This window comes from Pleurodeles waltl, chromosome 8, assembly GCF_031143425.1.
Source record: "Pleurodeles waltl isolate 20211129_DDA chromosome 8, aPleWal1.hap1.20221129, whole genome shotgun sequence".
Classification (NCBI taxonomy): domain Eukaryota; kingdom Metazoa; phylum Chordata; class Amphibia; order Caudata; family Salamandridae; genus Pleurodeles; species Pleurodeles waltl.
Genome location: NC_090447.1, coordinates 1,239,520,017 through 1,239,536,638, shown reverse-complemented (window position 1 = coordinate 1,239,536,638; position 16,622 = coordinate 1,239,520,017). Strand labels below are relative to the sequence as shown.

At 44.8% G+C, this 16,622-nt stretch overlaps 1 protein-coding gene across 4 annotated transcripts in view; it reads left to right on the top strand.

Moving 5' to 3' along the window:
* NBEA (neurobeachin) overlaps positions 1-16,622 on the top strand; it is a 1,608,295-nt gene that overhangs the window by 869,732 nt on the left and 721,941 nt on the right. For all 4 annotated transcript variants that reach the window (XM_069205539.1, XM_069205537.1, XM_069205538.1 and 1 more), the window contains one exon: positions 5,727-5,893. In XM_069205539.1, the coding sequence (XP_069061640.1) occupies positions 5,727-5,893 (167 nt within the window). The remainder of the gene's footprint in view (positions 1-5,726; positions 5,894-16,622) is intronic.

The window sequence follows — 16,622 nt, the reverse complement described above, 5'->3', positions numbered from 1 at the left end:
CACCTAGCCTTTCCTTCATGCTGTCAGACCAGGCAGCAGACGCCTTGCGCTGTGAGACCGCAGCAACATTATTAACAAAGGGATGCCGTCTATTGTGCAGTGAGATAAAAGAAAAAAAACATATTTACAATTTAGTGTGTGTCAGAAGGAAGTTTTTATATTGCTTCGACAATAAATAACATTTCGTAATGTGTGGAGCGTTGTTCTGTAACCCGAGATGACAAAACGAGATTGAGTTATCTGCTCCTGGAAAAACATATTGATGTATAAGTGCTGTCAGAATTTGAGACAAAATGAGAATATTCAATTAAATTTCAGTTTCGGTTAGCAAATTAGATTTGGAATATTAGTTCGGCTCCCTAACGGCACAAAGGCCGCTAGGCTTTTGCTCTTTTCCACTAAGAATAGGAAGGCGCGTGTAATGTTTTGTCCCTTGTCATAGCGGAGTCCTGACACACTGCTTTGGAGTATGCTTGTATTTTGTGGGTACTGGCGACCTTCACTGGGTAGAAAAACGAGCGTCCAAAGAAACTAGTGTGTTTCTTTGTTGTGTACACGGTTACTCTCCTCGTATATAAACAAGGTATATATGTAAAAGGTTCCCACCTGTGATCCTTTTTATTTTGCCCTACAAATGAAGTACAGAGATGGTGTTATCACTGCTCAAGTTTATTTTCCAGATGTAAAAACAAACAAGCCTGGGAAAGCCAATCGGCCGCAGATTAATCTGTTTACACATGCAGTACTAAAAGATTATGGGCGGAATGTTGAATATTGTGAACCATTCACCCCAGTCTGGGGGCCATGCAACCCAGATCTGGGTTAAAGCCATCTTTTAATTTTTTTTTTTTTACTAACCATGCCACACCAGTTTGGACCCAGCCATATGCAAATCAGTCTTGACCCTGCTCCCCATGGGAACAGTCTAGCCCGGACTGCCAGGCCAGGTCCTCCCTGGACGGGAAACAAGAATACTGTGGCCGGTTTCAGGGTATCACCCATCATCAGCCAGGCTAGCTTGAATCTGGTGGTATAGCGAGAATGGGACCCACGTTGGGGCGTACTCTTCCCACTTAGGGCAACAGATGATGGACGGACTGCAGAACAAATCAAACATTCACCGCATTCACAGATATGGGTTAAATCCATCATTTTTTTTCTTCTCACCGTGGCATTCCAGTTTCGTCCCAGCCATATGCAAATCCGTTTTAACCCTGTTTCCCATGGGAGCAGTCCATCCTGTGCTGGAAGGCCAGATCTTCCCTGGACCAGAAACAAGCATCCTGGGACTGGTTTAGGGATATCATTCCTCATCAGCCAGTCTAATTTGAATTCAGTGGCACAGTGAATGTGGGACCCACGTCTGGGCATACCCTTCCCATTTAGGGCGACACTAGCAACAGAAGAAGATGATGGACAGAATGGTGAGCATTGTCAAACATTCATCCCCCCCCTCAAGACTGATTTGCATATGGCTTAGTCCAAACTGGAATGACATGGTGAACAAAAAACAATGGATTTAACCCAGATCTGTGAATGCAGTGAATGTTGGATTTGTTCTGCATTCCATCCATCATATGTTGCCCTAAGTGGGAAGGGTATGCCCAAACGTGGGTCCCATGCTCGCTTTATCACCAGATTCAAGCTAGCTTGGCTGATGAGGGGTGATACCCTGAAACCGGCCACAGTATTCTTGTTTCCCATCCATGGAGGACCTGGTCTGGCAGTTCGGGTTGGACTGTTCCATGAGGAGCAAGGTCAAGACCAATTTGCATATAGCTGGATCCAAACTGGAATGGCATGGTGATCAAAAAACTATGGATTTAAGCATAGTCTTTTCATACAAACAAATGGATTAATCATTCAGGATGTTGTTCTCTGCACTTTTTAAGGAATAGTTGGCAGAATTTCACAATTCTAGTTCTCGAAAATGGTTTCTTCATTTTGTTTGTTCTTTTGTAGTGGTTGGACTACCTTTGAACATGAGCGAACATCTTTTCACACCCCTGTTCTCGCAATATATTCCTTTACAATCTGAATTTCTCCCTCTTCTTAATGCTACTGCTTTTTTTAGTGAGAGTCTGTCCTTTTGTTTGTTTCAGTTCATGTAATGTAGTACCCAATTACAAATATCAAAGCACTGACTTATTGGCCAACATGGCATCATAATGCTTTGAAGCAGTTTGTAAATCTTTGTGAAGCATGCTTTGTCATGGGTCAGTATTGACCCACTGAAATCGAAACCACAATTGATTTATTTTAATAGCATAGCATATTTACAAGGCATCAAGGAAACTGCACTCTTGACGTGTCTTTCCACTTCCTCCTATAATACTTTGATTCCGTCATTGAAGTAGGTCGCACCCGAAATGTCGAAAAGAAACGTATGCCTTGTGCTGAAATGTGGTTCGAAAAGTCCCCGCCAGGTCAATGAACGTCTCACTCATATTGAAAAATATTTCTTTCTTATCTGGCAGTTTTCGCTCAATTGCAAAACGACTTCCACTTTAGCGTTTTATTATTATTTATTATGTTTCAGTGAAAGTGTTCTGTTTAGACACCGCACTTTAATCATGGTTTTCTGCAGAAAGAGAAGTGGGTGATTTACTAGTCAAGTAATGGCAGGCTTGCCCTTCGACTGCCACATTTCTTTCTTCCAAAGCTTTATTTGAAGTGTAGCAGACAGTGCACTGTCTAATTTTCATATCAAGCCATGTGCTCATAAATTCTGTTTCATTTGTTCTTGAAGGGGAGACTAATTTTTGCGCTATTAGAGGACTCTATGAAATGGCATCTTTGCAGTCCACGTTCATTTTGACTTTAATTGTTCAGGAAAGAAAAATGGGAATTTAATTTCACATCCAATGAGCTGTTGAAATATGACCCTCATTAGACAAGCGCCTCCTTGTGCTAATTGGCGCTTGGTGTGCAGAAAAGGTAGTTTGCTTTAAAATGAGTTAACCCTATGTGGCATGGCGTGGTGTTTATATCCACATCGCCGGAATGGCCTATAGGATTGACTTGACTGTGCTATAATAGTGTTTTTTAGTAAAACATAAACATATTGCTTATTTGCCTTATTTATTGAACATTGACATGCTCCATACAAGCTAAAACCGCCCCACAATGAGCAATCAGTTTGTCTTAGCATTTCATTTCATAGATATCTGCAAATGCAAGATCTTCTATAGAAAGATTCCCACCTACATGTTTCTTTGCTAATGCTGTCACATGTGTCTTCATCTATTCATGATTCCTTTTCAATCTGTTCTTCTCTTATGTTCTGTTAAATTATATTTTGGCACGGCCACGTTGCATGTACGGCAGTCCAGTGACTTTGCACTGTGTTCCAGGGTTACCATCACGGATCGAAGTCTGATTCAGTTTGTGATCATGTGTCACAACTCTTCTGTTTTAGGGAAAGGTGGGCCTGGAGCCTGGCTCTGGCTCAGCTCGAAGTCCGGTTGGAACCTCGAGTCCATAGCGAGCCAAGCTTTCGTGTGGCTTCTGCCTGCCTCCCTCTACCTGGGATGTGGTGTTATGGCCAGAGCTGCCAACTATGGACCTCAGGAACTATGTTTGACTGATGTTGGCTCAACATCATGTTATTCTGGGCAAATCACTTAATCACCCTGTGGCTATGAACAATATATGTGACCTTGTGTTATGTAACTGGTGCTCATGTAAAGCGCTTCAATACCTGCGGGTCGACTTGGTGCTGTATTTTAAAAACTGCAGGAGAATGGACTAAGAAGTAAAAACAAAGCCTTAACATAAGGAAAGACAACTAGATACCCATTTACCGAGTACAGAGTGAAACCAGAAAACTTGGATGAATCGCAGTTTCCCTGCTTAAATTGTGTGATCGTGGACAAATATTTTATTTCACTAAATCTTTTTTCTTCATTATCACATGTGAAGTACACTTTTGAATATGTGAGTTCTGTCTAGCAGTTTTACAAAACTATCACTTTTAGTAAGTACTTCTCAGTACATTGCTATAATGAACCCTATTAATGTCAAAGCTTGTACATGTTAAAGAAATACACTTTTTTGTATTTTGAAGAGACTAACATATTTTATGTGGTTTGTTGTATGATTTACATAATTCATATTTTTGGGGCTCAACTCATGCATGGGATCTAAGATCCAAGCCAGACCGTGGTTCAGCACTTCCTGTTAATTTGTTGGCTCGCCCACCTCTAGTTTCAGGTAGTTGGCTACGTCTTACTTATTCAGCTGTGTGAAGAGGATTTTGTTGTTTATGGCTTGGGGGTGACGGGGTGGATTGTGGTTTTCACTCAGTTACAGATCTTATGGCTGGATAGACAAGTCCTTTCCAAAGCAGATGGGGTGAGGTCTTTTGGGTACCAGGATACGCTGTTTGGTGTATCTGAGTAATGTTGGATATATGAAAGGATTTCTCTTCAGTGTGTTAGGTTGGACGTTGGCATTAAAGGAGATGCTTGTGACAGACGCCATTAACTGAATAATATATTTTGGAAGTCACTGCACTTTTGTACATGGCCCCCTTACAGAGTTTGTCATCTGGGATTTTAGCACATGGCCTGGCCGTTTTTTTATATGATGCTTTAGAATACTACTGAGCCAGGTGTTGATAGTGCCCAGTATTTAGCAACTGACGCGCAAGGGGATAATGTGATTTGCAAGGGCTATGGAAGTTGGCCAGCCAGGAAGTTTTGGGATAGAGCCACAAGATTATCAACTGTTACCTTCAAGGCATTTGATAACAGACCACACCTGTGTGCCCATGGCAACAAACTGTAAATACTGAAGCCCTTGACGGAAAGCTTTCAAACAAAACTTAGAAACTACATGAAAGCAGACCTTGGTACATTTTCACCCTAAATATTTAATGAATTTCAATATTGGCATCAGTTCCAGTTGTAAAGTAGGGGTTGACCATGATTGCATTTAGGCATGGTAGGGAAAGCTCCTTACATCAAGAATCAACGTAATAAAAAATTAGAATGTGCTACGGCTCTGTTCACTTTAAAGTCTAATTAATCCGCTTGGGTTTATGAGGTCTGCAGGTGTTTGGTTAATTCTCTCCTTTGCAGCGGGGTGTGGACTTTAGGGGCACATTTCATGATAAGTCAGACAAAGATAAAAAGAGAAGATTTGGTTTTGATCGGACCATGCATCTTCAGCACTTATAGTATTTGGGTGTTACTCCTCTGTGCATTCCAACTGTGTAGTTGTTCACATCCTACTCTTTTCATAATTGTTCTCAACTTGAAAGACAACAAGACCTTGCATTCAAGCAACCACTTAACTTGTTTTTCACAGTCATGACTGATCTTTAGATAAAATTGTTTTGAGTAAAAAAAAAAAAGACTTATCTTTAGATAAGGTCAGCTTTTCCGCAGTTGCTCTGCCTTAACATTTTCAACAGTAACAATCATATACCTTCATTCACAAGCAAGGTTGTAATCCCCCAGCAGCAAACCACCAGGCCACACTAGCCCACAGAAAACATTTGCAGTGTGGTTGCATACAGATAAGACACCGTAGGCGTTTATGGTATTCCATTGTAGTGCGGCACTTGCTGCCACCCATATCACACACAGTTTGTGTCAGACTGTAATAATTGTATGTATGTGTTGATTTATGAGCACAACAGTGCACATTTTTCAAGATAAACACTAGGCATAAGTAAACACTTAACTTCTCTATATTCAAATTATTTCTGTCTCCTTTTGTAGTCTCAGTGTGCCCAATATGCAGCTGACAGGAGAGAAGAGGAAAAGATGTGTGACCATCTCATCAGTGCTGCAAAGCACAGAGACCATGTTACCGCTAATCAGCTGAAGCAGAAAATTCTCAATATTTTGACAAATAAACATGGAGCATGGGGAGCAATCTCTCAAAGGTAAATTCGATCTTAAACTTATTAGTTAAGTATCTCTAATTGTATTAGCTGCACTAACAAGTGATCTAGAAAGGCAGAAGTTCGTACGGTTTCAAGCGTCTACATACGTTACCTATATCAGTGATTGTATGTATATAATGAAAAATACTAGTAGATTTTTTTGTTTTGACAATGTGTGCTTTTAGATGTGTTTTATACTTCAAGATGTCCAAGGTCACCACGTGCCCTCTATTAAAACTAGGGAATTCCAGTAACAAGCTGCAATGGCAAAGGAGTTAGAACAGGAGCTGGCACGTGACTGACTGCTGAGAAAATGGAAATAGGGGAGAGAGGCAGGAAAGCTAGGGAACCAACAGGGGGACTAGAAGAGAGTGTGCCCGGTCTAGATGGAAGTTTCTCCATAACAGTTATTTTGATGTTCGAAAATTCTGTATCCCAGCGGTAGGACCCACGTGATCCATTTGTAACTGGTCAAGTGGAAGTTACACAGTGAAAACCCACAGAGCTGTGTAATTAAGATGAACAGTTCTGATGTTGAGTCATACTTGTACAAACAAGCAAGTGTAATCACCTGCATAATATAATGAGGTTGAATATTGTTTCTGCCAATTCTCTAATTATATTTGCATGTTGCATCATCAGATAAGCAACATCCATCAGAATATGCTTGCTTATTAAAATTACTCATTGATATATTTGAGATACTTTATTTCCAAGATATTTATTTTTAAAGCCTCAACTTAAAATTAGTAGTTTTCCACGTGTTGAATAATATGTTCTTCTGTTCATGCTTAGATTCTGTTAATTATGTTAACATTTGCGAAATGCAGCCTTGTTCTCTGCTAAAGTGACGTCTCATGCTAGCAGATTTTTTATAACATTTTTGGAGTCTAAAACTACTTAGATACTCATTACAATATGTATGATAGCTGATATAGCATTCATATATGTGTTGAATTTCTTTGAATAGCTTTAGTTCGTGGTGCACATTGTTTAATTCACAAATCAAATTCTAAAGTAGCTATATGAGATCCTTTTTTTCTTTTTGTGTTGTTAACTTCTTCACCGCCTATTTTGTTTTATCATTTTGCTATTTTATATGTAATGCAACAACCAAGGATTAAATGTAAGACCAAAAGTGAATTTTGACAGTTATGATTTCCTGTCTTACACCCAGCATTTTGTTGTAAACATTTTGGATGAAGTGATCACCCCCTCTGATTGTGCTGTTTTAGGGACAGGGACTTCTTTGGTTACAAATAAGAAATTTGATGGGCTACTGAAGGGGCCACTGTGTCTCAGATGAGTTCCTGTTGTCCATTGTTAGGTGGCAAGTAAGCGCTTTCATCCTGTTGGACCTCTGAGCAGGCTTTGGGAGACCATAGGCCAAGCTATGTTGGTAGGTAGCCTTTAAACCTTAGGGGAGATTGGAGAAGCAGCTTTTGGTGTGTAACCTACATCCAAAGGGTAAAAAAAGAAACATTTTAGGTATGCTGGTCTCCAGGCGGTTTCATTATTGTTCAAGGTGTGTGTGATTCCATGAATGACATTGTGCAGTGGATAAACATTATTGGTGTCAGTACATGAATGACATAGTATGTTCTCAAAATAGCTAAATTGATGAGAACTACTAAAAAAAAACTTAAACAAAATGGCTAATAATTGCTTGAAAGCTTGTTAGGTTTGTAGTTTGGAATAAAAAAATGATTATATTTTGCCATATTTGTGGAAAAAAGTGGCTATTTTGTATTAACTGTTATCCAGTAGCTATTTTTGCTAATCTCTTTTGATTGTGAAATAGGTGTCCGATCAGACTTTCAAATCAACAATAGCGTAACAAAGGCGGCCAACAAGGATACTGATCAGGGACAGAGGAGACTTGTATAGGGATTGCAGATTAAGGAACAGAAAAGATTGACCCCTGACTGTCACTACATCGTCCTATCCAAGTCTGTGCTTCATCACTCACTCTGTTGGTCATAACACACTCTGTCCTGTCACTTATTCTATGTCCTGTATCAAAATCTGCTCTGTTGCCCATATGTTGGTCCCTCAGCCATTGACTCTGTTGTCTATGCTTTGGACCCTTTCCCAATCTGGACCCTCACTCCGCAGTGCCTTCACTGTCTATGCTCTACTTCTTAGTCAGTGGTCCTTCTGCCAGTCCACTCTGTGCTCCCTATGCCCTGGCCAGTTCCTATGTCCTCTATGTCTTTGCTATTTCATTCAGTGCAAATATGTGTACTCTGTGGAGTGAAACTCACCTGTGAGCTTTCTGAGCCATGTTCCTGACTCTGGCCTTTCTCCATTTTCTCTTCTATGTTTTTCTGTTAGTTGTCTTCACTTCTCTATGGTCTTTTGCCTTCATTTTTGTCCCCGTCTTCATTCAGCATCCCTTGCCTCTAAACTTTATGCTTGAATTCTTCTGTTGGTGGGAAAGGAGGGAGATGGATCCTGTCCCCAATTCACTTTGTGTAGGTAGCACTAGATGTATATGAAGGAGTGATGAAAATGTGTATGTGTTTCTGTTGGGACTACGGATGCAGGTCAGAAACTCTGTTACCAAGTGGCCAGAGCAGCCATGTTGGTGGATGCATCTTAGTGGTGTTGTCTGGACCTTCTCCGCCATCCTGCTCCATCTGCCACCCTGAGTCCCCTGAAAACTATAGCAGCCTTTTATATGTTCCCTAAAATGCCAATTGAAAACTGGGGGGCCGTAAAGTGCCCTGTCGAAGCCCATGGGGAGGTGAAAATTGCAGCTGGCCTTCTGTGCCCCTAATTAAAATGACAACGGCTCCCAATCAAGAGGACTGTTTGTGAAGAGGCCCGCATAAAGATTATGAAGCAGCCAAAATTAATCAATTGCACATGTGTGCGAAGACTGGGAAAGGCCTCTGAAGATATTGGGGCAGCGCTTAACGGAGCGCAGATGAAACCAGGCGGCTCCTAGTGAGTGATATTCCCCCTTGCCTGGCCGTGAGGCAGGAGAGAGGCAGGCACCAGCGGTGAGACGTCCGCCAGATCAGCTGTCCCAGTTGTGCTCTCCCCCTGGCCGGACCCTCGTGATAGCCCTGTGCACAGAGGTGCTGCAGGTGCTCGGGGTGACCAGATGCAGGTGGAGAAGCCCTGCAATCAGTACCCTCATAGGCGATGTGCCATTGCCCTTGATATTGAACTCCTCAAGGGCATCTGCAACCTTGGCGTGCCTGCGGGCCCAGATGGTGCTTCTTCCACACATGCGTTCGTCTCCACTTTTGGCCTTCTGTGACCTGATAACACAGGGACCCCTTCCTCCCCAGGGTGAGCGCCCAAGCTACCAGATGGATACCTTTCCCTGCATCCATCTCGTGGCTGTTCCCATGAGACTATGACGCTTAGTGGGCCAAACATCAGTCCACTAGTAACCCCCCTCCTGGAGATACTGACCGGTGAGACACCAACATGTGGGGGCGACTGTTATGGAGGCAACGTGGTGCTGAAACAGACCTACGCTTCTTTTCCCTGTGGCCCCCTGCTGTGAGACCTCTTCTGTTCATCTGGCTGTCGCCTTTAACCCTGGCTGCTCATTCTGCCCCTATCGCTGATATGGGTTAGTGGGCTGGGCGTGGGCACTGGCAGGCATTATCTGTTCTATAGCATTATTATTTTGACAACTCCTTCTCCAGTTCTCACAAAATCCCATTACTTGGCTCTGCTACATCCTGTCAACTTGCTGTTGTGTATCAGTGAGTGGCCTAGGAGCCTCTCCTCCACATGCTATAATGGGGATGGACTAGCTTCCTATGATGGGTGCCCAATCCAAAATGGTCAGGTTCACAGCATGCCCCCCCAGACTCTGGTAAGAGGCTAACGACTTGTGAGCAAACTCCATTGCCCTCTACCAGTCAAGACGCAAGTCAGATATTGTAAGCCATCCAGGCCTCGCAGGAGTCCCTTGAATCTAAGATTGGTGAGGTTGGTACTGGCATTGCCCTGCTGCAGCAGGAACTTTGGGCGTGGCCGGTAGGGTTACAGAGGTGGAAAGTTGTGTGTCCACCCTTGAAGATGACTCAGCAGACTTTAGGTCTAAAGTGAACACACTGCTCTCATCTGTGCAGACCCTTGATGCTAGGGCTGAGGATGCAGAAAATTGTTCTTGCTGGAGAAATCTGTGATTTGTGGGCTTCCCTGAGAGATTTGAGACTTCGCATCCAGAGGCTTTTGTAGAAACCTGACTTAAAACATGGGTTCCCAAAGGGTCTCTATCACCATGGTTCGTGGTGGAGTGGGTGCATTAAACCCTAACACAGCGCCTTCCCCCTGGAGCCCCACAATACCCTGTCATTGCCAAGATTCTGAACTTCTGTGATCGTGATACCATTCTCTGGGAAGCATGTAACCATGGTAAGCTTTACTTTCAATCATTCCACATTATGGTCTTCCTGGACTACACCGATTCATCACAGAAGCAGCTAAATCCTTTGATGCAGTCAAGCAAAAGTTTAGGGCGATGTCTCTACCATATGTGCTGAATTTCCCGGCGCAGCTGTGGGTCATTCAAGGATCTTGCTCCCACTTCTTCGACACCCGAGAGGCAGCTTGGCAATGGGTAACAGAACAATGAACACATCAGAGATAAGAGTCCCCAGACGGTGCTACCCAAACAGGTCTCTGCGTGCCACGCTCAGCTGTGAACCGCTCCCAGACCTGAAAACATCCTAAATCCAAAGGACGGTGGACGCTCTCCTGAATCTTCGGAGACTGATCCTGTGGTGGGACCCAGGTGGAGGATGAAAGACCCCTTGTTTCCCTGATGACTGCGGAGGCCCCGGAGCCTGCTGCCACAATTGCCTCAGACGAAAGAGACCACCTTGGCTTGGGGACCATCATTACCCTTCTTTTTTTAAATATCTTTATTGGCATTTCTCTTTTCCACACATTAACAATTTTCCTTCATCATGTTTCACCCACATGGGATAGGCATACAGTAGGATTTGTACAGTTTTTATGCAGCTGCATAAATCACATTATTGTGGCAAAACAAGTGCATCAAAGAGTGTCAACGCAATCCATTGTATGTTGTGTGCCAAATTCCAACTGTGAGGGTGACAATAGGTTTGTTTTCACAGCTGTCTGACCCTGACAAACCATATATGGGGAGGGCTATTGTTGTGTAGTGAAAGGACCTCATTGTAATGAAAGGGTAAAAATAATATCAAAGGTTGGTGCCATTTCAACTGAAATAAACTGTATTAAAGAAAATTGAACAGTGTTATAACTATAAGGTCTTTAGCTTAAGGGGCAGCAATCAACATTATGGTTGTGCACCAGAGCCCGCTGAGAGAAGGAGCATCTGCCGGAGGAATCCCGCTTCGATCCTGTGTGTATCATGCGGAGCGTCGTGTCCAGGGGGGTGTATTATGGTTGCGAGTTGGGCGACAAGCTGTAATAGCTAGTGGGGGTCTTGGTGTTGAGTTTGTCCCTACCGTTTCATCTACGTCTGGTCTCTTGTGCAGTGTGTCCCTCTAGTGTGAAAGTTCTGTGTCATTATCACTTCCCTGTTCTGACTCTGTGCTATTATTTAGGTTTAACCAGGTTTCCAATACCTCGCTCCACAAATCGGCCATAGGACCCTTCTTATTCCTCGTCTATCCTCAAACTGAAGCCCCCTTTCCTCTGCTTCCTCCCACTTTGTAACATCCTGTACCCAATCGTCATTTACAGGACCATTATTTGATTTCCAGGTCATCGCGATACAGCGCTTTGCTAGAGCCAGTGCCAGGTCTAGGAACCTAGGGCCAGATGTAGGAAGCCTTTTGCGCCTCGCAAACGGCGAAAAACGCAGTTTGCGAGGCGCAAACGGCTGAACGCGATGCAGAGTCACATTTTGCGAGTCGGTACCCTTACTATTTGCGACTGCATCGCGATGTTGAGTTGCTTTGTGACCGCGAAAGCAGTCGCAAACCAACTCGCAGTTACCATCCACTTGAAGTGGATGGCAACTCATTCGCAAAAGGGAAGGACCCCTTCCCCTTTGTGAATGCCACAAAAAATATTTTTCCTATGGACCACTGCCTGCTCTGAAAAAAACGAAAATAAATGGTTTCGGTATTTTTTCTTTTTGCAGCTCGTTTTCCTTTAAGGAAAATGGGCTGCAAAAAGAAAGAAAAAAACTGCTTTATTTAAAAGCAGTCACAGACATGGTGGTCTGCTGTCTCCAGCAGGCCACCATCCCTGTGAGTGCCTAGACTCGCTCTGGGGTCGCAAACTGCGACCCACCTCATAAATATTCATGAGGTGGGTCTTTGCGACCCCATAGCGAGTCGCAGAAGGTGTCTGAGACACCTTTCTGCATCTTGTATTGCAAGTTGCAATTTGTGAGTCGCTATGACTCGCAAATTGCAAGTCGCAATTTTTTACTTACCTACATCTGGCCCCTACATCCCACCATGTGTTTCTTGGGTCTCATGAAGGAAATCCAAAAGGCAGACCTCTTTATCATGGGGGATAGTGAGCCCTAATGTGAGGTGCAACTTGCGTAAAACCGATGTCCAGAATGCCCTGAGGACGGGCAGCACCAAGTCATATGGGAAATATCTGCATTCAGCAGTCTGTATCTTGAGCACCCCTGAACTTCCATATCAGTTTCATATATTACCCGAAGTCTATGTGGGGTGAGGTAGGTCATGTGAAGGAAGTTAAATTGAGTACATTTGAGGCTAGTGTTACAGGGTATCCTTTTGGGATATGCTACAATTATGTTCCATTCTCTGTCAGTGAATTCTTTCCCACTGATATTATCCCATTTAGTTCTCAGGGCAGTAAAAGGTTGTCGCCTAATGCTCTATAAAACCAAATGACTTGTTGGCAAGAAGTACCCATCGTCAGCAGTAACCGAAGGGTATCATGTTTCATGGGCTCCTCCCGTCCACAATGCCACTGTTCTGCGAATGTTGAACGTAAAGCGTTGTAATTCAGGAATTGGCCACCGAGTGATGCATATTGTTCCATACTGTCACCCAAGGGCCTGAGAATCCCCATTTGGAAACAATCTCCTACCGATTCCAATCCCCTGGTCGTCCAAGCAGCCAAATTCGCTGCAGTAAACAGAGTAACTGGGTTACCGTGTGGTAGACCAACCAGTGGGATCCCAGGGGCATATGTAATCGCATTTCGTTTTCTCACTTGGCATCGTTTCCAGATATACAGTGCCACCTTCAGTAAAATGATGGTATGCAGGGTATTTACATCCCGACTGACTAACTTTGGCACCTTCACAGGTTTTACACTACCCCAAGGGCCACTATGTGGGGGTGGCTGGGTCTCTGGAAGGGAAACCATATATTCTGCTGGCCATTTATTGTTGCCACTTTATCATACTGGGTGTTACTCCTTGGGGAGGGGCTTTATTCAGTCAATCAGTTGGTATTTGTTGAGCATGCGCTGCCACTCCTAGGGGTCTCTGGGCACTTAGGTGCTGTGTGTGGGATCCATCTGAAGATTTTGCGGAGCATGCAGAGGGTGTGGAAGCATGAGGAGGCAAATTTGTTGTTACATTGTCAGTTGGCTGTCGAGGATTATGCTGAGGTTGCGTGTGTGGGCTGTTGTTGTGGGCGTAGGTCCAAGTTCTGCTGGCCACTAGCTGTGGTCCCATATGGAGGAGTTTTTACCGAAGATCAATACTTTTGTTTTGTCAGAGTTAAGCTTGAGGCAGCTCTCTCATATCCATTTGGTTACATCAGTCATGGTGCTGCTGGAGTTGGTTTTGGCGTTGGTTGGGTCCTCAATGAAAGAGGATGAGTTAAGTGTCATCAGCGTAGAAGATTATGTTGAGGCCGTGGGATCTGCCGACATTTGTGAGGGGAGTCTTGTAAATGTTGAAAAGGGTGGGCTGAGGGATGATCCTTGGGGTACACTGCAGATGATGTCCTCGGGTGCAGAGGAGAAGGGAGGCAGTTGGATGCTCTGTGCGCGCCCTGAGTGAAAAGAGGTGATCCTTTTGAGGTCTTTTTGCAGTATGTTGATGATGTGGAGTCTGTCGATTAGGGTGTGGTGGGAGATGGTGTCATACACAGCTGAGAGATCAAGGAGGATCAGGGCCATGGTTTCTCTGAGGTTGAGAAGAGCTCTAATGTCTGTGGCGGCGATAAGCGCGGTCTCAGTGCCGTGGTTGCCACAGAATCCAGATTGAGATGTGTCGAGAAGTTGGTTGAGTTCCAGGTATTCAGTGAGTGTGGCTGGAAAAGGGAGTAGGGAGATTGGTCAGTAGTTTTTGAGGTCGCTGGGGACAGTTATGGCCTTTTTCAGGAGAGGTCTGACCTCAGCATGTTTCCATTCATCTGGGAAGGCTGCTGTGGAGATGGAGGTGTTGAGGATCTTGGTGAGTTCCATGCTGATAGGGTTGGCTCCAAGTTCGAAGGGGTGGTGGGGGCAGGGGTCGGTGGGTTCCCCGGAGTGGATGGATGAGGTGGTCTATGCAGAGAGTGGAGCTGATGAACGTTCAGACAATGCTTTCTAGTTGCTTACAGTTGACGAGACTGGGGGTGGAGGGTTGGGGGTCAAAGTTGTAGATCGTGGTTACTTTGTTGTGGATGTAGTCCGCAATGGAGTCACCTATAAGTTCTCAACTTGGTAGCAAACTGTGCTTGGTGGTTCTGAGCTCTGGGGAGTACCAGCTGGCTCGTTTCAAGGTTTTGTTGGTCTTGGCTGGTTTCAGCGGGGGGACTTTGTTTGCACAGTTGGTGATCCAGATGGCAAAGTTCCGGACAGCCTGGTTTTGATGATCTGAGGTTTCAGGTTGTGAAGTGCTGAGGTATTCCATTGTGTCTTAGTAATTTCCCCCAGCTGCGGTGGGTGATCCTGTGAGGCATAGTAGATGCATGTTGGTCTCTGCCTGAGAAGGTAAAGTGGACAGTGGCGTAGTCGGTCCAGGTGAGCTCTGTGGTGTGTGTAAACTTGAGTCTGTTGCTGGGGGGTGAAGATGAAGTCAAGTGTGTGTCTGGCTTTGTGCATGGGTGCAGTGACTAGTTTGGTGAGATTGATGTTGTTGAGATTCTCTAGGATGGAGGCAGTGTTCGTGTCATTGGGGTCGTCGATGTGGAACTTGAGATCGCCTTCACAGAAGGCTTTGTCAGGATCCCAGTGGGTCTGTAGATGAGGGTACCGCTTATTGTGGTGTTGGCGTCTGTATGAAGTTGGAAATTGAGGTGCTCCATGAGAGGTGTGGGGTTGTTGTTGATGATGGTGCATCAGATGGTTTCCTTAAAGATAATGGCAATACCTCCACCATGCTTGTTTTCACGGTGTCTGTGTATCATCTTGTAGCCTGCGCATGTGGTGATGTCGGGGTTTTGCAGTGGGGTTGAGCCAGGTTTCGTTGATAAAGGCCACGTCAGGGGTGAGAGTGGTCATGGTGTCCCACATTTCTGTGGAGTGTTTGCAGAGGGAACGGGCGTTGAGCAGGATGCCCTGGGGGGGTGCTGGGATGTGCCTAGGCTCGTTCGCACAGGGTCGGTGCATGCTGGAGGTCTTGTGCGGCAGGTGAAGTCGCAGTGGTGACAGATGAATGATCCTTTGGTTGAATGTAGGGAGCCCCTGAAGCAGTTGTTGTTACGGTGTCCAGGGTCTAGGGCCAGGAGGTCCTTGGCAGCGCAGGAGTGGATGATTGGAGCGCCAGGGGTCCTGGTGCTGGGCGTGGCCCCGGCAGCATGCCAGCTGCGCATGTCCACTGTGCTGCCACACAGCTGCCTCGATAAGTAGTCCTGGGGGTGGGTGGGGCTGTGCGGGACGCAGGGGTCGGGTGAAAAGAAGCAGGAGCAGGAAACAGCGGGAAATGGCACCTGGAGTGCACTAACCTACCAAATAGCTTGAGAGCTGGAAAAGCCAGTCATAAAAATCCAGTAATAAAAATCCAATATTAAAGAAACCAATAATAATAGCATAAAAACAAACAAATAAAACAAAAGCAAATGCCAATAAAAATGCCACCAGGGCAGGAGAGACTTTTAGTACTGCTACAGTAGTTGGGCAGTGGGCGAGCAGCAGGATCAAGCTGGGGGCTCAAAGACTGGGAGCAGGGTCCCAGTATCAAGGAGCCAGGTTGTGTAGCGATGCAGAGACCAGAGGTCAATGCTATCTTAGACTCTGACATGAATGTTTCCTGCCCTCCTTCGTGAAACTGGCAAACCTTCTAGAAGACCCTTAACTCCTGGGCAAGCACCCTGGGACTAATATTTGGGGGTGTGGAGTTCATTAGAGAAGGCCTATAATCATATTTCAACGCCCATAAAAACTGTCTCTTGAACAGACCATATATTTCTCCTGGCTGTGGATGTGTCTTCTATGTCAGGAGCCAACATTCTTCCCTGTGGCATCTCGGACCACTCCCCCATGCTGCTTCGTCTCAGGGTCCTGATACGCCATAAAAGACTTATGTGGCGTCTGAATACCTGGTTCCTCATAGATCATAGTCTTGTGGACCACCTGTCCAAGGAATTGCCATCCTATTTTGAGACCAATGAGGAAATGGTTCAGAGGGCTGGTAAACTGTGCGTGGCAAGCAAACCCACAATTCAGGGAACCGCCAAGGCGTACCTTAAGCACATAGATAGTGACAGGCACCAACACATTATGGAATTTGAGACTCATATGCTCTGGTCAGGGCCCACAATAGCAACACATGCGACTGAAGCACTGACCCGACAGTTGGAGATAGACAGAACATACCTACATCACCATGCTTTTTATGAGG